This window comes from Petaurus breviceps, unplaced genomic scaffold, assembly GCF_028583685.1.
Source record: "Petaurus breviceps papuanus isolate PSGF00001 unplaced genomic scaffold, PetGlider_PUasm1.0 220, whole genome shotgun sequence".
NCBI classification, from domain to species: domain Eukaryota; kingdom Metazoa; phylum Chordata; class Mammalia; order Diprotodontia; family Petauridae; genus Petaurus; species Petaurus breviceps.
The window spans coordinates 22,821,306-22,843,318 of record NW_027185876.1 but is presented as its reverse complement, the minus strand read 5'-3'; the positions used below and the strand labels follow the sequence as shown (position 1 = coordinate 22,843,318).

General features: G+C 41.1%; 1 protein-coding gene across 1 annotated transcript in view; it reads left to right on the top strand.

Annotated features, from left to right (window-relative positions):
- SELP (selectin P) overlaps nucleotides 1–22,013 on the top strand; it is a 42,164-nt gene that overhangs the window by 5,573 nt on the left and 14,578 nt on the right. The window contains exons 2-9 of the mRNA XM_069094741.1: nucleotides 2,477–2,543; nucleotides 6,225–6,614; nucleotides 9,783–9,890; nucleotides 10,619–10,807; nucleotides 11,396–11,572; nucleotides 13,285–13,470; nucleotides 16,024–16,209; nucleotides 20,263–20,448. Of these exons, the coding sequence (XP_068950842.1) occupies nucleotides 2,477–2,543; nucleotides 6,225–6,614; nucleotides 9,783–9,890; nucleotides 10,619–10,807; nucleotides 11,396–11,572; nucleotides 13,285–13,470; nucleotides 16,024–16,209; nucleotides 20,263–20,448 (1,489 nt within the window). The remainder of the gene's footprint in view (nucleotides 1–2,476; nucleotides 2,544–6,224; nucleotides 6,615–9,782; nucleotides 9,891–10,618; nucleotides 10,808–11,395; nucleotides 11,573–13,284; nucleotides 13,471–16,023; nucleotides 16,210–20,262; nucleotides 20,449–22,013) is intronic.

Genomic DNA, 22,013 nt, shown 5'->3' with positions numbered 1-22,013 from the left:
TCTGGAGAGCTGATTGTTAAATTGGAAGTGTGAGCATTTATACCTCAGAAACTGACAAAAAGAACAAATCAATGATTGATTTATTGTTTTGTTGATTAAGCAAAGTTAAGGAAACATGGAGGAAACGTTAATAACTGATTAAATTTAAAAGTGTGTCATGGACACATTATTTTTCCCTGGAGAGTTAGTTGTTAAACATTTACCAGCACCCCTCCTGTGTGTAACTGAGGAGCCTGTACAGGAAATTAAACATATAAGTATCTAATAAAGTATAATGGAAATGACATTTCATTTGGAGTATAAAGACCTGGGTTTGAATCTTGGCTTTGCTATTTTTTGGCTATGTGAGATTGAGCAGATCATTTCGTTTCTCTTAGCTTGAATTTCCCCATCTGTGAAGTGGGGGAGAAGAGGGAAGGAGTTCTTTCTAAGGCATGACTTCTACCTCATGAATATCAGATAACACACAAGCACATTACGGACCAGGGATTCTTCAGGTTTTGTTTCAAGGATTCCTTTAGCAATTTGGCGATATATATGGACCCCTTCTCAGAATAATGGTTTTCAATGAAGAAAATAAAATATATTACAAAGAAACTAAGGTTCTTAATCTTTTTTGTTGAGAAAAAAAAAGGCATGGGCCCCTTCAGCCATTTGGTGAAACCTAGGGCCCTTTTCTGAGAATAATGTCTTTAAATGCAGAAAATAAACTGATAGTATTACAAAGGAAACCAAAAATTAGTGAAAACAAAGATATAATATCTTTCTCATCCAAGTTCATGGACCCCGTGAAATCTCTTCATAAAACATGTGACTCTGGGGTGGCTAGATTGCGCAGTGAATAGAGCACTGGCCCTGGAGTCAGGAGGACCTGAGTTCAAATCTGGCCTCAGACACTTGACACTTACTAGCCGTGTGACCTTGGGCAAGTCACTTAACCCCAATTGCCCCTCCAAAAAAAGAAGCGAAACAAAACCCAAACATGTGATTCACCAGTCACATAGGCCATGACAGCAAGACTAATAGGGAAAGTGCCATATTTTTCAGTGTGGCAAAAGTAACCAATCTGGGAAATTGGCGAGGGATAAAAAAGGGAAATGACCTTTAGGATATGGTTCTAGGTGGGCATCTCAGAAGTGTGGTGTCTGAAAGGCAGGCAGCAGGACGAGTCTATGGGAGAGTTTCTATAAATTAATAGCTAGTATCCCACTAACGTAGCACATGGTAGGGGCATTCCTGGGCAGTCCAAAGGGCTTGCTGGTGGTTCTCAATAGTCTTAATGTTCAATACCATGGGTGTCAGGGACAGAGTGTAGACCTACATCAGTCAATCCCACAGGTATACTGAGGCTCCCTTTGCAGATGCCTTTACTAGCTTTCTTAAGTCACTTCTTCTGCGGTGGGAGAAAGGTGCTTTAAGGTCAGACATGGAAACCACCAGCTAATGAACAATTCTTTTTTCATTAGGGTTATCAAGCCCAGCTTTCCAGAATGGAATCCAAGAATGAGGCAGAGAAGAGAGTACTTTACTATTATTATAATTATCATCATTATTATCCTATATCAATGGTATTATCATGAATAATGATAATAATAATTATTATAATGATATTTGTAGAGCACATTAAAGCTTTTGGTTTTGGACTAGATGTGTGATTTTTTTGGTATGAGGAGCTCCCAGTGAAAAAAATTCCCTCTGCCCTTGATGCCGATGCTTTCCTTTTAAGATCATGTCCAATTTATCCTGTAAACATCTTGTTTTTACAGTTCATTAGCATGTCGTCATCCCAATTAGACTTTGAGCTCTTTAAGGACAGACACCAATTTTGCCTTCCTTTTTTCTCCAGCACCGAACACCTATTGCAATATTAGACACTTGATATACGCTAACTGACCTGACAAATTACCAATTCAGTACAACTCTATTCTGCATTTTATGCGTTATCAAGTTGCTTGGGGGCTGTGAGGTTCAGGGACTTGTCTGGGGTCATATAGCTAGTAGCTGTCCTAGGTAGCACTTGAATCCAAGACTTTTTATCTCAGAAGTCAGCTCTCTCCCCACTGTGTCAGGCTGCCTCCTACTTTAAAATTTGTAAAACACTTTCTCTAGATTATTTGGGGTAGATAGTATAGATAGGCATTATTATCTGTCACTTACAGATATGGAAATTGAGGCTCAGGAAGTTAAATGACTTACTTGTGGTCAAACAGTAAAAAAGTATTAGAAGTGAGATTTGAACCCAGGGCTCCCGAATTCCAAGTCCTATACAGTACCCAGGACTCCAAGTTATCTCTTCCCATTCTCTACCCACTGGGGCAAGTTACTTGAACTCTCCTAAATACAGAATTGGGCTAAATATAACTGTTTTAGACTTGCATTTTTTATTCTGCTGCTCTAAAGTGCCAAGAGATGAACTTTAAGTTGACTGTTGATTGAATATGTGACCTAAAGAGAAAGTTCCTTTTCTTGCTTTCAGGTTTGCTATCTAGAAGCCTTCAGGAACAGGAAATTTCAGACTGTCTTTGGCATTGCTTTGATCTCTGGTAAGTTTTAGCATAGTCTTTTCCCAAGCCCTGGACATTTGGAGCTAAACAGGGAGTCAAGTAGGAGAATTCAGGAAAATGGGAGGGAGTTAAAATTGCAAGAGGAAATGATTCAGGCAAAGATTCCTAGTAGGGAGACTGGGTGGAGGCAGATTCAGGATTAGGGTTGTTTCTATGGTACAGCATTCAGGAACTGCTCCCCCATGTTGGAACTTAAATTACTGAGCCTTGTGTCTGGTGGTGTGTTACAGAGATGAGAATGAGGAAGCAGCCTAGGCCTAGGGTAGACACAGTGATGACCTGAAGGCCTGGGGCTGCCTGGAAAGAAGGCTTATAAACAGGAAAAGGAGCTGTTTCCAGGTCTGATTACTTTCATTGTTCACCTCTTCAGAGGCACCCCACCTCTCCAGCCCCTGGGATAGCTTTCACTAGCTTGCATAACACTTTAGACATTTCAAAGTACCTTCATCAGTCTTTACCTCATCTGATCCCTTGCCTTCTAATCTTTGAAGGATCAGGAAGGATTAGTTTCTTTCTTACAGATGAGGAAATATATGCAGAAAAGTAAAATCATTTTCCCAAGAAAGGCAATATATCTTATGAAAAGAGCACTGGACTCAGAACAGAGAGATCTGAGTTCTAGTCCTGACTCAGGTACTTACAAACCACATATCTTTAAGTAAGCCACTTAATATCCTTAGGACTCAACAGCTTCATAACTTGGATGGGCAACAGAGGTATGAATTAAATGATCTCCAAGGTCCAAAGTTCTAACATTCTTTTATTTTATTACATACAAGCGATTCACTAAAATGAAACGATTTAGCTTCCTGTTTTGAAATACAAACGTTTCCATCCATGTTGCATTTTATGTATCAGTCCCATTGACTGAAGTGTTGTATAAAATCTGGCTACCACATTTGGGGACTATAAATTAAGTGATTATAAGCCCCTTGAGCCACTCCTGTATCTTTGCCAAGAAAATCCCAAATGGGGTCATGAAGAGGCAGAGAACTGAAATAGCTGAAGTCCCTTGATGACAGGTTCAATGTCTTATGCTTTTTTATATCCCTCAGGGCACCTAGAACAGTACCTTGAACAGAGATGTTCAACAAATATTTATTGAATAATTGCTGTAGTTAGTTTAGGTAGACCTGAGGTTATCATATGAAACCATTTGGGTTCTTCCTATTTTTGAAACGTAAACTTCTCCATGTCTATGGCATTCATTAACTGCTAGTGATTCCTCCATGTTGAGACATTAGCCATTTCTGAGCAAATAACCTTTCCACTCCAATTTAATTTAACTTATTAGTTAGCCATTTATTAAGCCTTTGCTACATGTCAATAACTCTGTTGGATGCTGGAGATGCAGACATGGGAAATGATAGTCTACTTGCACACAAGGAATTTACAATTGCATTAGATGTTCATTTCCCTCCTCACTATGAAATTCCATGATTCTCTGAATGTAGTGGGAGCTATGATATTGCGGAAATATCTATAGCAATGATGATGATAAAATACCTAAGATTTATATAAAGCTTTTAATTTTCAGAAGTACTAACTAGAGTCTCACAATCCTTTGAGGTAGGTACTACAGGTTTTTGGTTTGTTTTTTATTACCTGAAATGTGACTTCATTGGTGGAGGGAGTTCTCCATAAAAAAAACAAAAACTCCTCTATCAAAGCAGATTGGTTCCTGCTCTGCAATTTAAAATCTTAGTGCCTTACTTGAGGTAAGGAGAGGTTAAGCTTGCCCAAGGTCACATAGCCCATATGAGGCAGAAACGGAACTTGAATCTTGGTCTTGTTAACTCAGAGGCCAGCATTCTATCTATATTAAGTCATACTGCCTCTTGGGTTTTCTTATCCTCATTTTGTAAATGTGAAAGCCTAAGGTCAGAAGAATTTAAGTAATTTGTCCAGTGTCATACAGCTAAGACTCCACATCCAGCACAAGTTAAAATGTGATAAGGGCATTGTGATAGGGCAGCTGGGTGGAACAATCAATAAAGCACCAAGCCTGATGCCCAGGAAGACTCATCTTCATGAGTTCGAATCTGACCTCAGACATGTACTAGCAGTGTGACCCTGGACAAGTCATGTAACCTTATTTGCCTCAGTTTCCTCACGTGTAAAAATGAGCTGGAGAAGGAAATGGCGAACTACTTTAGTATCTTTGTGAAGAAAACCCTAAGTGGGATCATGAAGGGTAGGACACGCCTGAACAACAACAACAGAGCATTGGGAAAGTTCAACAAAGAAGAGCGAGAGATGTGGGGAGAAAGTAATCCCTTATATCTGTAGTTCATTTCTACCCATAATCAGCGTGAGAAGTAGACGGGATAGTGAGTGCACAGAGCGCTGGATGTGGAGTCAGAAGGACCTCAGTACATTTCCAGCATCAGACGTTTATTGGCTAGGTGGCCCTAGGAGAGTCACTTAACCTCTTGCGAGGATTAAATGAAATAACATATTTCAATTGCTTGAGAGCCTCAAAGCATTCTAGACATGGCAGCTACTATTATTATGTAACTTATACCTTAGGAGAAGAAATTGTAATAAGATATGCTGGTTACCTTTTTGATTGCTAAATTTCTTGGGTGAACTTTAAGAATTTGAATCTTCTTGTCCACCTACTTCCCCGACTTCCTTTAAGTCCCAGCTAAAATCCCATCTGGGGCAGCCAGGTGGTGCAATGGATAGAGTACCGGACCTAGAAGCAGGAAGACTCATCTTCCTGAGTTCAAATCCAGCCTCAGGTCCTTAATAGCTAGGTGACCCTAGGCAAGTCACTTCACCCTGTTTGCCTCAGTTTCCTCATCTGTAAAATGAGCTGGAGAAGGCAATGGCAAACCATGCCAGTATCTTTGCCAAGAAAACCCCAATGAAGGGGTCAATGAAGAGTTGGACACTAGACTGGTAGAACTAAACAACAACAAAATTCCCTCTTCTACAGAAAGCCTTTCTCCAACCCCTTTAAATTCTAGTATCTTCCCTCTCTTAATTATTTCCTATTCATCTTGTATATAGTTTGTTTTTACAGATTTGTTTGCTTATTGCCTCTCCCTTCTCAATTGTGAGCTCCTTGAGGGTGGGCACCATCTTTTGCCTTTTTCTGTTATCCCCAGTGCTTAGCACACAGTGGTAATTAATAAATGCTTATTGACTGACTGCAAACATAAGCAAATTATATGTTTGTGTTCTCTTAACTTAGTAGGACAGGAAAGACTAGGATGTCATAGATATAGGGTACTCCTAGGTAAAGGAATTCTCTCAACAAATGCGGGTTGGCAACCACTGTTGCTTATGATCATAGAGGATTTCCTTGGAGTTAAATGATTTGCCCAGGGTCACACAGTTAATACATCTCAGAGCAGACCTTAAATCCTGGTCTTTCTGGGTTTGAGAGTAGCCTTCTACCTACTACGCCTTGTTGCCTCCCAAGGTAACTATGCATTATTTGCTTTAAAAAAAAGTATAATGATTTTCCTTCAAATTGTTTATAGGGTGTGTCTGTTGGGAGAAGGGTTATGGATGTTTTTATTATTAATCTTCTGGATACAAATTCTATTGACTATATACAGCGTTCTGTCCATGTATGTGTCTGTATTTGCATTTGTGGTTCTACTCCCCCTCTTAATATATTAACCTGCTTCTCCATTTTCTTCACATCAGCTCTGATTACTCAGATGCAAGTGGAAGCCTGGACATACCATTACAGCAACCTAAAGTCATATTCATGGAATGCTTCTAGAAGATTTTGTCAGGCGTATTATACAGACTTAGTGGCCATTCAGAATCAAAATGAAATTGCATACCTCAATGAATTTTTGCCATACTACCCTGAATATTACTGGATTGGGATTCGGAAAATCAATAATGTTTGGACCTGGGTGGGGACCAATAAGACCCTCACAAAGGAGTCTGAGAACTGGGCAGAAAATGAGCCCAATAACAAGAGGAATGACCAGGACTGTGTGGAGATCTATATCAAGAGAACTTCTTCCCCTGGGAAGTGGAATGATGAACCATGTATGAAGAGAAAAAGGGCATTGTGCTATAAAGGTAATATTGTCTATTTCTTCTAAATTTGGCTTGTTGGGCTAACAAAACCAAACTGGTTTCTCTAAAGTAGTATTAAACATTGTCCCTGCCTGCAGGGAGCTTGTAATCTAATTGGGGAAATAAGCTACAGGTCTATGAAATGATAATCATTTGAAATATACAAAATATTAGTAATGCTATAAAGACTTTTTAAATAGATATGAAGGATTAATATTTTGTGGATAGTATTTAGCTTTTGTCCATCATCAGTAGAGAAAGAATTCACAAAAATGGGTGGATATTTCAGCAGAAGGGAATCATGGAAGAAAATCCTTTAGACATTAAAGCTTTGAAGTAGAAATGCAGACTGTTCCTTCTTCCTCCTTAGAAATATTTGATAGTTGCATAGGTAAAGTTGCATTTTAAAGGAGACAAGGAATCATCCTACCTGGAGAGAAGGAGATAGGCCAGAGAACCTCCAAAATTTTATGATCAATAGGAAATCAGTGACATTAAGATATGACTTCCTTCTTTCATACCTCTTCTCACACTGTTACTTATACCCAGAATGCCTTTTCTATCCATCCCCATTTCCCCACATGCCCCACCAGGTCTACCTACTGACACCCTACTCTTCCTTCCTTTAAGTTCCAGGCCAATGGCCATCTCCTACAAGAAGCCTACCTTGATCCCTCCAGCTGGAAGAGATTTCTCTTTATTTGACTTCATAGACTTCCTGTTGAGAGTTTCATTCCCTGCTTCCTTAGAGCAAACAAATATCTGGTCAGGGTAAAATATGGAAATGACTAGATCCAGGAGCAGAATCCTTCCTACATCCAGCTATTATTCTGTTGAAGAAATCCCAACGTTGTCTGTTCCTTCTTAGGAACTGTCCCAGTTCACATCATATTTTACTCATCAAACTGACTACCTATTAAAATTAGTCATATTCTCAGTCACTTAAGCATGGCTGGCTCAAAACCCCAGGCCATCTTTTAAATATGCACTTCTTCTCAAAACTACATATGTCTTGAATATCTGGCTTGGCCTCTTTACTGCTTGCATACAACAGATTTGGCATGGGTCTGAATTAAGAATAATGCTCTGTCTTGAAATGTATTAACTTGCTCATGTTGTTTTTGGCTTGAGTAAGCCTCCTCTGCTTGTCTATACCTGAGGTTGCCCACAGATGACCACAGACCTTGCAACTATTTTTGATCCAGGTTTTAAGTTATGATCGAATTCTAGGAGAAGGAGCAGCATCTGCACCTGGGTGATTCACTCAAATAGAATACATGCCTAATGTTTTCTGAAGCGCGGGGAGAAACCATTATTCAGGAACGGCAGGAGCATTTCAGATTTAGCAGCAGCAGTTCATGTTTATATAGAACTTAGAAATTTACAAAGAACTTTTTCCACAACAACTTTGAGAGATTGTATAAGTCTTTTCACACCACTTTCTAAAAAAGGAAACTAAGGTTCAGAAAAATTGTAAAGGATATTCATAGAAAACAGGGACCGATCTGGAGTTGGAATGGAACTTCAAGGTTGGTTAGCCCAATCTCTTCTTTTTGTAGGTGAAATAGTTTATCCATAGTCATGCAGTTAGTGTCAGAGATAAAATCTAAACCCAGGTCTTGTCTACCTGCATTATACTACACTAAAGCCAGATATATTATTTACTTCCAACCTGGTTTTCCAACTACCATAGATTCTACAACTTGAAAGGGTTCATAAAAATCCAAAATCCCAACTTGTAAATTTTACTTGATTCAAAAAAAAATAGGACTGCCTATACGGGAACTTGTACTCTCTCTGGTCACAGAATAGGACACTCAGATCAAATGTTATTGTACATTGTCAAATGGAAATGAGGATTTTTCTTTGATCAGTTTTAGATGATCAGAGGAAGAGGCGAAATAAGACTTTGAGAATTAAGTTATTTGTTTAGGCTGTCAGGTCATATGTTCTTTTCCCAGCGTCATTCTGGAATAGGTCGAGACTGAAAACAGTTTTGTTAAAAAAACAAACAAACAAACCCTGTCATCCATTCCTTTCAATATAGTCCTTTTGCTCTGGCAGAATTTTGGTATGACTCCACAAAGGGTCATTGGATCTCTGGAGTCTATCCTATTCCTCACTTATGACTATACAAGATGGGTCAATCCCATCAATGAAATTCTTATATTGGAAGTTCCAGTAATTAAGAATATACCCTTTTGAGAAGAGGAGGGTCGTGCGAGCGTGTGCCCGCTGCCGGTGCCGCCGCCTCCCCGCCCTCGCCATGATCATCCCGGTGAGCTGCTTCACGTGCGGCAAGATCGCGGACAACAAGTGGGAGGCCTACCTGGGGCTGCTGCAGGCGGAGTACACGGAAGGGGACGCCCTGGACGCGCTGGGCCTGAAGCGCTACTGCTGCCACCGCATGCTGCTGGCCCACGTGGACCTGATCGAGAAGCTGCTCAACTGCGGGCGGCTGGAGAAGTCAGCCGGCGAAGGCTCCGATCCGCCATCGGATCTGCCAGGGATCTGCCCACGGCGGCGTGGAGGAGCCCAGGGCAAGAGCCCCTCCCCTCAAGGCCCCGATCTACATTACATGGAGGAGCCCCCTCTCCTGAAGGCCTGGCTCCGCTGTCCGCCACAGAGGTGGCTATAAACCCGCTCTTGGGAAAGCGGTTGTGATAGTTCTTCGTGTCAGCCGCGGGAAGGGTCTCCAAGAAATGAGGGTCTCAACCCCTTGGGGGAGTCCTGTGGGAGTGGGCCTGCAGGACATCTCCCAGGTGCCCCCGCCTGAGGTACCCTCTCCTCCCCGCACTGGGAGTGGGGCTGTGCTTGGGCCCTGCTCCGGGGGAGCGGCAGTTTCCCCATTAGATGAGCTCTAACCATAGCAAAGAGGAAGCTGGAGGCTGGCGTGAGGCGTGTCCATGCCACGGAACCCCCAAGGACCCTCCTGCAAACCGCGGCTCTGAGGCTGGTCTGGTCTCTCGTAGCTCCTTCCTTCCCCAGCTGAGCGGGCAGGCTCCCCACCTCCCTTTGAGCTGCCAAGGTACAGGTGTCACCACGTGGCTCCCCTTGCCAGAAGGGGCTCTCCCTGGACACCTGGCCCAGGGGGACTAAAAAAAAAAGAATATACCCTTTTGTATTTCTTTCACAAGTGCTAGCAAGTCTAACCTATCGGTATCCACACAGCCTCCTGTGAACCTTTCTCCTGTAACCAGCATGGAGAGTGTATTGAAACCATTGGAAACTATACCTGCTCCTGCTACCCAGGATTTTATGGACCAGAATGTGAATATGGTAAGGAGAATCTTCCATTTAATTCTATTTCATCCATTATCATCTCCTACATTAGCAGCAGCGGGCAAAATACCAGGAAGTCATTGATGATGGAGAACCACTGATGGGGAGGAAGATTGGGCTCAGGGCTCCTTACCACATTGTCTGCAAAATGTCACTCGACACATAAACTTGACCCAAAAGAGCAAAATATTTTATAGTTACAAAAGACATTTCCTTCTAATATCTCTCTTTGATTTGAGGACATAGATTAAGTAAGACAAAAGGAAAAGGGAAAAACAAAGAAAGCAAATGAAAGAGATCACTTTCAAGCTAATTTTGCTAATTTCTGAGTCAGTGGCCCATAGCACACCTTGAAATGATTCATTTTGGTGTGTATGATAAGGCAATATGCTATGATTGAAAGTCAGTGTGAATAAAATAGTCTCAATTATCTTGTTTTTTACGGAGCATGTAATGGTAGTATTGTAAGTTACCTCCCAGTGAAACAATTCCTTTCGCATGTAGGTCAACAATTGTTCTTCATCTTATATTATTAGACCTTAGAGAGGTTAAGTTACTAGCTCAGGGTCACAGAGCCAGCATGTGTCAAAGGTGAGACTCAAACACAAGTCTTTGTGATTTGAAAGCCAGATCTTTCTCCACTATGCCATGCAGCCCCTCTGCTCTAATTTTGTATTATCTTTCCATCAGGAATGAATAGTACTGATGCTGTGTTTTTTTTATAGTTATAGAGTGTAAAGAACTTGACCTCTTCCCTGGCAATATGCGCATGACCTGTAATCATCCTCTGGGAAATTTCTCCTACAAATCCACATGTAATTTCTACTGCATGGAAGGACATAGACTAAATGGGGCAAGCACACTGGAGTGTTCAGCTTCTGGGGAATGGACAGCTGAGATCCCAGAGTGCTCAGGTGTGCACCTTCCATTTGTTTCCCACTCCTTGAACAACTGGAACTTTAGAAATGACTGGGCTTTCTCCATAAAACTAGGGATAAGAGAAATCTAGCCTACAGACCACCTAGCCATCAGATGGAAATTACTACAAAAGATCACTATTCCAAATCAGTAAGAGAAATGCTCATCTAACTAGATAGTATCCTGGACTTCTAGTGGGATCTCATAAAAGTCAAATTTGGATTCTCAAGTAAAAACTTCAGAATGGGACTCCTTGATAAATGTTCATTTCAAAACAAATTCATCTCTAACAGAGAGGAATCTTTTCTGAATTCAATTCCCATAATCTGTACTAGCACCTTAAACATGGAAGGTGTTTTGCTAAATGTTTGTTGGATGAATCAATGAATTATAACCACTGACATCAATTTACCCAGGGTCCCTAAAAGGCAAATTAAAAAAAGAAGGGAGTTTGCAGCCTTCTCTGCCTACACTTACACTTACCTGTCCATTTCCTTTTAAAGTACCCCAAAGATTCATAGAATGGTATGTAACTTCTCAGGGACCTATATTAATACAATGTTTCGCCATTTCTGTTTCTTTAGTCATTGAGTGCCCAGCTTTGAAGAGTCCTGAAAAAGGGCATGTGAACTGCCTGAAGGAAAACGTTCACCGGTCCAGCTGTAGCTTCAGTTGTGAAGAGGGATTTAGACTAAAAGGGGAAAAAGTGGTCTGGTGTACAGCATCTGGAGCCTGGACAGCACCAGTCCCACTGTGTGAAGGTGAGTCTGAGATATTCATGGAGATGTGATACCCCACTAATCCTAGTAAGTCATGTGGATAAGGTCTGGATGACATCACTGAGTGTGGGTAGGATTTCCAGCAATGGAACCGGCTTCTATCTGCCATTCAGTCACATCCTTAGATTCCATGACCCTCTGGGACAGCGAGAGAGTTGCTGGCTTTAGAAAGACAAGAGCCTGAGATATCATGGGAAAACACAAGAAGGGTAAGAGCTAGAGCATTCAGGGGTAGAAGAACGTGGGAAAGTGCAAGAGGAAAAATTGCTGTATGTTCCAAAACCTTCAGGTTACCATGAAGAAGGATTTGGACTCTGGGCTCATCTGTCCAGATGGTCTCTCCAATTAGTAATAAAGTGCTTATATAGTGCTTTAAAGTATGCAAAGCTCTTTACAGCTATTATCTCATTTGAGACTCACAACAACCCTGGGAGAGAGGTGAGTCATGCAGTTAGTAAGTATCTGTGGCTGGATCCAAACCCAGGTCTTCCTGACTCCAGATTCAGTGCTCTAACCACTGAACTACCCAGCTGCTTGGTTCTTACAGTCTATTCCCATAGACTTTCCCTTCACAGGAGATACTCCACCTCTGTTCTCTGCTTAAACATACAGACTTTCTTTTTCCTTAGCAATGATTGTTTACTCTTGCTTGATCGATATAGCTGTGAGAGGTCCAGACCTGGAAGTCCCCAATGGAGGCACCATGTATACACTCACATGTTGTCTTTGCATACAATTCCACCTGCAAATTCTCTTTCCAACTTGGTTGTAGAGTGTGTAGTTTTGAGACACTCTAGTGGTATCTGGCCAGTGGACATCATCAATGCCAGTCTGCCAAGATATACCTTTCTACTAGAAGCTCCAAATAGGGCCTGAGAAGAAGCTTTTCCCATTACCCCCCCCACCTCCGTTACCATCCCAGATCCAATGTGGTACTTTAGTTGTGAATGGGAGATTAGCTGGTCACAGCCAGGACTAGCAACAACACAATGGTGGAAGGGAGCAAGGATTCATGGTCATTGGCTATTGGGAGCACATCTATGGAATGCAATACAAGATGAAGACAGAATGGTTACAACCACAAGTCAATTGCATAAGATACAGCTAATTGAATATTCAGTTTTATCACCTTTCCCATATTGGATGCTTTATAAATGTTGGTTGAATTGATTTATTGAACAGGGACAGTCAATGTGGGATATATCACAAAAGGCTCAAAACCACGTGACAAAAGACAGGTTCAGTCTATAAAGATGCTTTTATGAATGGTACCCTTACATGCCCGAGTTATTCCTATATGAACTAAACCTTCTCCTAAATCCAAGATTTGTCTGCTAAGGTATTAGGAGGTTGCAATCTATGTGCTATACACACAGAATTTGTCACAATCACACACAGAGATATCCAGATAGTATGCTGCATACATGAAGAATGTGCTTAAATTCCACTATGATGGGAAAAACTCACCATTCTCAAAACAAGAAGAATGAAAAACCCTTCATCCTGTTCTTGGTAGCTCTGAATACCAGAGAAGAATGTAAAGGTCTTTCCCAAGCCAGTGAAATCACAGATCCTTAGATTATTGATACACTGGTTGCCCTCAATGCCTAGCATAGTGTTCTATATACAGAAGGTGCCTAATAAATGTTTCCTACTGGTGTTGTACCTTAATTCAGTGAATGTTTTTCCATTAGCCATCACTTGTGATCCATTGGAGAGTCCTGCCCATGGAAGCTCGAGTTGCTCCTCGTCTCTGACAGAATTTCAGTACAATTCCAGATGTTCATTCCAGTGTGCTGAAGGATTTGTGCTAAAAGGAGCAGAGACTACTGAGTGTGACATGTCTGGAACCTGGACGGCCCCAGCCCCAGTTTGTCATGGTACAGGGATATTTTCTTGTTTTGTCTGTTTCTCTACTTTAGTGGAAGCATCGTGTCATTATGGTATTAATAACAACAATAATGGAGTTGACATAACATTTTAAGATTTGAAAAGTTTAAAAGTATAGATTATCTCCCTTGATCCTCACAAATGTAGCACAGGTGCTATTAACATCCCTATTTTATAGATGAGGAAACTGAGACTCAGAAAGTGTGAATGACCACTAAGGTCCCTTCCAACTCCAGACCTGTGATCCTACAATTCTATGACCTTACCTCAGTCTTTCTTGATTGGAGATAATGATACCTGACTTTCTCACCTCACAGGATAGTTATGAGTTTTAAATTGTGAAATGCTTTTGAAACATGAAGTATGATTATCACTGTATATCTTTAGTCCCATTTTATAGAAATATAACTGAGGCATAGACAGGGCAATGAGATTTCATAATCATATCACTGGTGCTTCATACAGAAGTCATTTGGTATCAGCACAGTATTATCATTCCTTTATTCTACCACTCACCATGATTCCTGGGGCACTTACATGACCTTTCTATACCTGTTTATACAGTTATAAAAATGAAATTAAGTAGTCACCATCCATCATCAAGGGATGACATGAAGTCTAATGGGATAAAATAAGCAGTAGTTAGGTGATATTTAGACAGATCCTTGAGCTCCTCAAATGCAATTTCAAAAAGTTATTCAACCTACCCCCTCACCTTCAATCAGGTGATTTTTCACTTAACCATGGACAGCTCAAAATCCCCTTTCATACCCAGATTCTCAGCCTCAGTGTTAAACTTGATTCATTCTCACTCATCTCACCTATCCAATCAGTTGTAAAACCCTGGGATCTCTTTTCCCACATCTTTCCCATGTGTCCATTTCTATCTGCTCCTATAGCTACCCCCAGCTTAAGCCCTCATCTCCTCTCACCTGGACAGCTGCAAAAGTCTCCTCCTTGAGTTCCATATCTCAAATGTTTCCCTACTCCAAAGCATCCTCCACAGCAGTCAAAATGATTTTCTCTTAAGCTCTGACCATCTCATCCTCCTTTAATTAATAAACTTTGATAGCTCCCTCTTACTCTAGGATCAAATATAATTTCCTCTGTTTGGAAATGAAAGGCCTTCCCTTCCCATCATCCTAGGCCTCCCACATATTCCACTCTACTCACTTTACAATTCATCCCATACTTGTCTATCTGCTGTTCCTTATATAGGACTCTCTCCCAAATCCTTGTCTTTCCATTGACTATCCTTGTTTCAAATGGCCTCCTTCCACATTGCCTCTTGTGTGGAAACCCTGGCTTCCTTCAAGATGCAACTCAAGCACCATACTTGGCAGGAGGCCTTTCCCAGTCTCTTCCCACCCCCAGCTTCTAGTCCCCACTCCTCTAAGGCTCCCTTCTATCTACAGGTAAACTTGGGTTCAAATTCTACCATGGTTACCATGTGATCTTGGGCAATTCTCAATTTCCTAGGGAGTAAAATTAAGAGGTTATGCTAGAAGACCTCTGAGGTGCCTCCCACCTTTCAATCTATAATCCTGTAAGCATATTCCTAAAGCACCCACAATGATGGCCATACACACACAGACCTCTATCTATCACTTCTTGGCCTTTGTACCATCTACCCATAATATTTGGGATGCTTTTATTGATCTTCTTCACCTCCTCCTTCTCCTCTTTTTCCTTCTTCACTTGTCCAGGGTCACACAGCTATTCAGTGTCAAATATCTGAGGCCAGATTTGAACTCAGGTACTCCTGATTCCAGGGCTGGTGGTCAGTCCACTGTGCCACCTAGCTGCCCCCTAGACTTACTTCTAAGTAACCAGAGTTCCCTCCATCTCCCAAAAGTATCAGAGGTAACCTTTCCTGGAGTAACTACTTCCTAGCACCCTTCTCAAAAATACATTTTATATGAGAAGATCTTCGATGACATCGGTGTGGGCATTCCCTCCCCCAATACAGATTGCAATTCCTTCTCATCCTCCTTAATACAAGAGCTCTATAGTTGCTGAAACCACCCCCCTGCCCTGCCCCCCAACAGAAATCAAATCTGATGGCAAACTTGCTGCTATTCAACTCTCTTCAAAGAGCATTAATTAAGCCCTATAGTATGGATAGCGTAGTGGGTGCTATCCATTCTGTCCATAGTGGACACAAGAGAGTAAATAATTTGCCCATACAGTCAGAGTAAAACAACCCAATTCTGGATTCTATGACCGTGACCTTTAAGAGAACCAAGAGCAAAGAAATCAATGAACACTTTTATATTTATAATTAGGTGGCACAGTGGATAGAGTGTTGGGCCTAGAGTCAGGAAGACCTGAGTTCAAATCCAGTCTTAGACACTTACTACCTGTGTGACCCTGGACAAATCACTTAACCTGTCTGCTCCAGTTTTCTCATCAATACTATGGCAATAATAATAACCTCTACTTCCCAGAGTTGTTGTGCAGATCAAATGAGATCACTTTTATCATAGTGCCTCCCATAGAGTAGGCACTATTAACCCTCCCTTCCTTCTTCCTCCTTTTCTCAGCTAAACAGTGCCAGGATCTGAGTGCTCCCATCAAGGGACATATGAGTTGCTCTCACCCTTTTGGAAACTTCACGTACCAGTCATCATGTCACTTCACATGTGAGGAAGGATTTGTCCTACACGGCCCACGAGCGCTGCGTTGCTTGGAGACTGGAAGCTGGACCTCCCCACCACCACACTGTGAAGGTGAGGGTGCTCCTTTTTCTGACATCTAGGCTGACATCTGAGACATGGGTAAAAGACCAATAGCTTAGCATCTTAAAAGCACTAGATTTCCATAGCCACAGGTCCTATGGAGGACAGGACACAGGGAAGGATAGCAAGAAATATACTCTGCAGCTCAGTACCACCAAATATAGTGGTAGAAGAGTAGGGAGAAGTCATAGGCCTGAGCTGCAAACATGCTCTAAAGCATGTGTAATACTGGGGAGATAGGGATTCAGGGAGATGCCAAAGAAGCGGGAAACAGTTAAAGGAGAGGGAGGGCATAGCCCAGCTCAAGGAACAGAGGCAGCCTAAGTGATTAAACCTTCATTGCCCCTCCAAAGAGCCCCGGTGCACTTTGTACATACTATAACACTCTTTGTGAAGTAGGATGTACTTTTAATGGCCCTTGTTTAATAAATAAGGAACCTGAGACAATGAGATAAAGGAAGCCATTTCCTCAACATCCTTCAGTGGTTCCAGAATAGAGTTAGTACAAGAGTTCAAGTGTCTTGAATTCTGTCTCCTAGATTAACATCTTCCAAAACCTAATATATACATATGTATATAGCTATAGGTTGATTGTCCTGATTGCTTTTACCCTCACCATTCCACTCTATCCATCAACCCCCTCACAGCTACACATCGACCCTCTTAGCTATAGAGCTAGGAAAGAATTTGAGGGCCATCTAGTACAACTCTCTCATTTTACAGTTGAAGAAACATGTTCTGAGAGGTTAAATAATTTTTCCCAAGATCACTTGTCTAATGAATACTAAAGGTGGGATTTGAACTCATATCCTCTGACTTCAGGGCTTTTTCCGTTAAATAGCACTGTTGTCTCTACTTACACTGGTAGCAAATACTTTAGTTGTTTATGGCAAACTGTTATGTTCTTAATCTTCACCTTTGTCTGTGTTAAAGTCAGTTTCCTGAGGGCAGAAATTATGTATACTTCCTTAATTTGTATAACATCTAGTAGAATCTTTGCTGTTGTTCAGTCGTTTCACATTGCATCTGACTCTTTGTGATACCATTTGGAGTTTTCTTGACAAAGATACTGGAGTGGTTTGCTAGATGAGGAAACTGAGGCAAACAGGGTTAAGAGACTTACCCAAGGCCACACAGCTAGCATATGTCTAAGACCAGATTTGAACTCAGGTCTTCCTGGCATGGTGCTCTATCCACTGTGCCACCTCGATGCCCAGTGAAATCCTAAATAAAAACAAAAAGAAAGAGTTACCTTTTTTTTTTCTTTTAGCTATGGATCAAACCATTGACCAAGGAGCTCTTAGTGCAAAGCCTATGATAATGAATGATACACACACACACACACACACACACACACTCCAAGCCAATTTTCAGGGCCATATATGGGGAACATGGTATTAAGGAAAACCTACATAGCATGGAACATTAGGCACCAATGTCTCTTCTCTCAAGTACCAAAGGGTCTGGAGTGTGGTACAGGTTGAAGGATAGGCTGGTAGTTGATAGACCAGTTCTTACCACCAACTCTCACCTCTTGGTCAATTCCTATATCTCACACTATAGGGCATCAACAACTGAAGGACCCAACATGAGAGAATTGTAGGTATAGGGTGGAGGGGGGCAGTCAGGCAAAACATCTATCATTACCAGATTTTTTCTGAGAAATCCTTGGGTTTTGTGAAACTGAGATTAAAAGTCATTGCCACATAGCATGGGTGTTCTCAGTGCAAGCTGATTGCCGTTTGTTGCTACTTCCCATGACCTTTCTAGTCCCTTCTGTTTGTAATTTTGTGCTTCACTCTGGCTGATCTCTCCCTTAACCTCTTTGCCTTCATTTCCCTTGTTGGCTCCATTTCCTATGAACACTCCAAAGAGGTGAACTAGACAGTGGAAAGGGTCCTGGAGCCCACTAACTTACAAAGAAGCAGGACACTGGTGAAGGGAGAGGGCGGGGCACAGCCCAGTTCTGACTGGTGAGATGCTGCTTACCCAGAGTCAGGAATCACTTTTCCTTTTTACTGCTGATTTCTCTTCTCATTCCCCATTCTATTTCCACCCCAACTGTTGCTATCAGAATGCAAAGCCACAATACATTGGGAAATACACTTCTGGGAATTTTTTTCTTTTCCTTTTCAGTTTGTATGAATGGTGTCTACAATGTCGTCTTACAATAAACACACTCGATATTGAAACAAACAAAAGTTTTAGAATTTAAGACTAAGTGACGATTTTGAGATGTTACGTAACTGAGAAAACACAATTATTGAGGAAGGGTGAAGAGAATTTCCTGCAAGTCTCAAATAGTTTAGAGACCCAGTTCTCTCATATCCCTGAACAAGATGATCAATGGGAAATTCACCTCCAAATATCTCAGGTCTGAAGATTCATATTGCTCACAAAGTGGAAACAGTAGCTAGGTAGTAGAGCTTTGCACTTGGAGTCAGGAAGACCTGATTTCAAATCCCCCAACACTTACTGGCAACCTCACCCTGGGCAAGTCACTTAACCTTTCTTAATCTCAGCTTTCTCATCTGTATAATGGGGGTGACCGGGCTATAGGAACTGACCAGAAGAGTGTTGGTGGGAAGATCCTATATTCTGGTCCTCCAACTCCTAGTCCATCCTATACCAGACTTCAGACCCTTTGGTACCTGGCAGAAGAGTTTTTGGTGCCTAAGGTCCTATACTATTTGGGTTCCCCTAATACCATCTGTGTGAATATATAGGTATATACATATATACATATATATGTACACATATTTTGTAATTGTTATTCAGTTGTTTTCCTGTCATGTCTGAATCTTCATGACCCCATTTGGCGTTTCCTTGGCAGAGATATTGGAGTAGTTCTCCATTTCATTCTCCAGCTCATTTTACAGATGAAGAAACTGAGGCAAATAGGCTTAAGTGACTTGCCCAGAGTCATACAGTTAGTAAGTGTTGGAGGCTGGATTTGAACTCACAGATATGTTTTCCTGACTTCAGGCCTGGTGCTCTGTGCACTATGGCGCCACCTAGCTGCCATGTACAGATACACACATATATGCAAAACACATGTACATGTACATGTATATAGATATATGTATGTGTATATGTGCTTTTTAAATAGCTTAACTCTCATTTCCTAAAATAACTAACGAGAGGGACCATTTCAGCATAAAGGAGGTTTACAATTTCATTGAATTGTAGACCTCTAAAGAGAAAAATAATTTTAAAGACAGAGACCTAATCTAGCACTCATTTTACAGATGAGAAAACTAAGGCTCACTGAAACGAAGGAGATAAAGCAACTCGGCCAAGGTCACCCAGCTAGGAAGTGAGGGAGCCCAGATTCAGCTCTGAGATTCTAACTGAACACCCGTAGTTCCACCATACTGAAAGGGAAGATGTTGACTCTGAAAAAAAATAAAAGGGCTGTGGAATTACTTGATGTCACAGAATCTACACTTTTGAGCTACTTGAAAGCAAGAACTAGCTTTGCGTTTCTTCAATCTCCAGTGTCTTATCACACCATGTGGCATGCAGTAGGTGCTTAATAAATACCTCTGGACTTGCCTTGCCTCAGTGAGGGCAGTAGCAGTCACACTTGCCACTGTCTTTCCAGGTTAGAAATGGGAGTTACTATAGAAAAGATGTTGATGTAGATTACCTACACATACCTATACACATAGATAAAATCTGCTGCATACACATTAATTTATTAAAGCTTAAAACTGCACTAAGATTTTTGGGACACTATATACACACACACACACGCATGCACACACATACACATACACACTCTCACCTGAGATGTTGGCTATACTGACTTCCTTCTTTTGTTATCCTAACATGTTCTTGAATGATGAGCCTTCCAAGAGTCCATAGACCCAACAGCTGCATTTCTCCATTAGATTCCCATTGAAAAATGATCAATGTCAATTTCATTACAACTTTGGGAGGGGGGTGATAAGGAGAGCTCCTGAATGCATGAATACAAAATTATCTGCAGGCTGTTGTGCTCTGAGATAAGCCTTTTTCAATCTTTATCACTTCTCACTGCAGCTATCACATGCAAGCCTTTGCTGCCCCCTGAGGAAGGAACAATGACCTGTGTCCATCCTTTTGGAGATTCCAGATATAAATCAACTTGCCAATTTAGCTGTAATGAGGGATTTTCTTTAGTTGGATCAGACACGCTGCACTGCACTATTTCTGGACACTGGACAGCTGACCGACCAACATGTCAAGGTAGGATGAACTAGTTCTTATTTTATCCTTTTTCGTGTGTCATCATGAGACCCCAAGAACAAAGATAACACTCCATTTAACTACTCCATGCTTTCTACTGAGCCTTATGTCATCCACTTTTGGACCAGTTGTTAACATTTCAGAATCAGCTTATCAAGATTCCTAATTTAAGAGGCAAGATATAACCCAAAGGTATGTTTCCATAAGCATATTAAGACTGTTATATCTTCCCCTGGAAAATTTATCTAGAAGCTTTCAGAAATAAGGAGATATGTTATGTGAAGTCATGTCTAGAGGGACAAGTACAGACTAGGTGAATCCTTGAAATTATTTTCATTATTTGACCTTCAATGTGTACATAGAATTCTGAATGAAGGAATGGTTTTCCGCCATTTTGGAAGTTGAATATAACATTGAGTCCTCTTTTCCAGTGGTCTTTCCATGAACAAGCCAATTTTCTTTCAGATTCCCTACTATTCTCCTACTAGATACTCTAGCTTCGCTAATTCCATCAACCATTCATTTGACAGACAATAAGCTCCCACAGTTCTTAAGATGAGAAAACAGTTTTGAGATGGTCCTCCTGGAGTGACAATAAAGAGAAAGATAGGATTTCTCCCACTCTTTATTGAGCTGTTCTTCCCCTATCCTGTCTGGGTATCTAATAGGTCTATTTTGCTGGTTATCTATCTAGAGGACTATTAGACTCACAGGTGGAAGATATCTCTGAATTATCTAGGACAATTTCCCCATTTACAGATGGAGAGATTGAGCTTGTTATCATGAAGAATCACTCCATTTTGGACCAGATATGATTTCATCAGAATAAAGTTTTTGGCGAGGAAACTCCCTCTACAGATGCATATAACTCTATGATTTATAGTCTTAAATGCATATAATTCTGAAATTTAGTCTTAGTGGGACAGTAAGAGGTTAAGAAACTCTCCCAGGGTTATATAACCCATATGTGTCAGAAGGAAGTAGGGAAGCAGGTCTTCCTGACTAAGGCCACCTCTCTTGCCTATATCTGTTTAATCATTTCCTTCTATTCGTTTGCCTTACCCAATTTACAAACTTTTAACAAATGTTACATTTGGTCTGGGCATTGGGGTGGACTAATGACATTTCAATAATAATAATGAAGTTTTACATAGTTTACAAATATCTCACTTTGTCCTCACAACAATCCATCGTGCAAGGAAGGTGCTAGTGCTATCCTAATGCTATGGACAAGGAAACAGGACCAGAGGGAATAAGTGACCTACCCAGTGTCACATAGCTAGTTAGTGACTGAAATTGGATTTGAATTCAGGTCTTCTGGACTCCAAGCCTGACTCTCTATCCACTGTACCAGCTAGCTGCACAATTCAAAAATGCCTTAAAACATTTCTGAAGCAGTGAGAGAAGTATATTTATCATGATGTCCCAAATACAGACTGTGGCTGTTTAAATCTCTTCACTTGAGTACTGTCACATGGTCACAAGGTCTCAATTTCCTAATCGTAAGAGAGGAATAACAAAGGGGCTATGTTACTAGATTATAAGGTATCTGGAATGGATTAAAA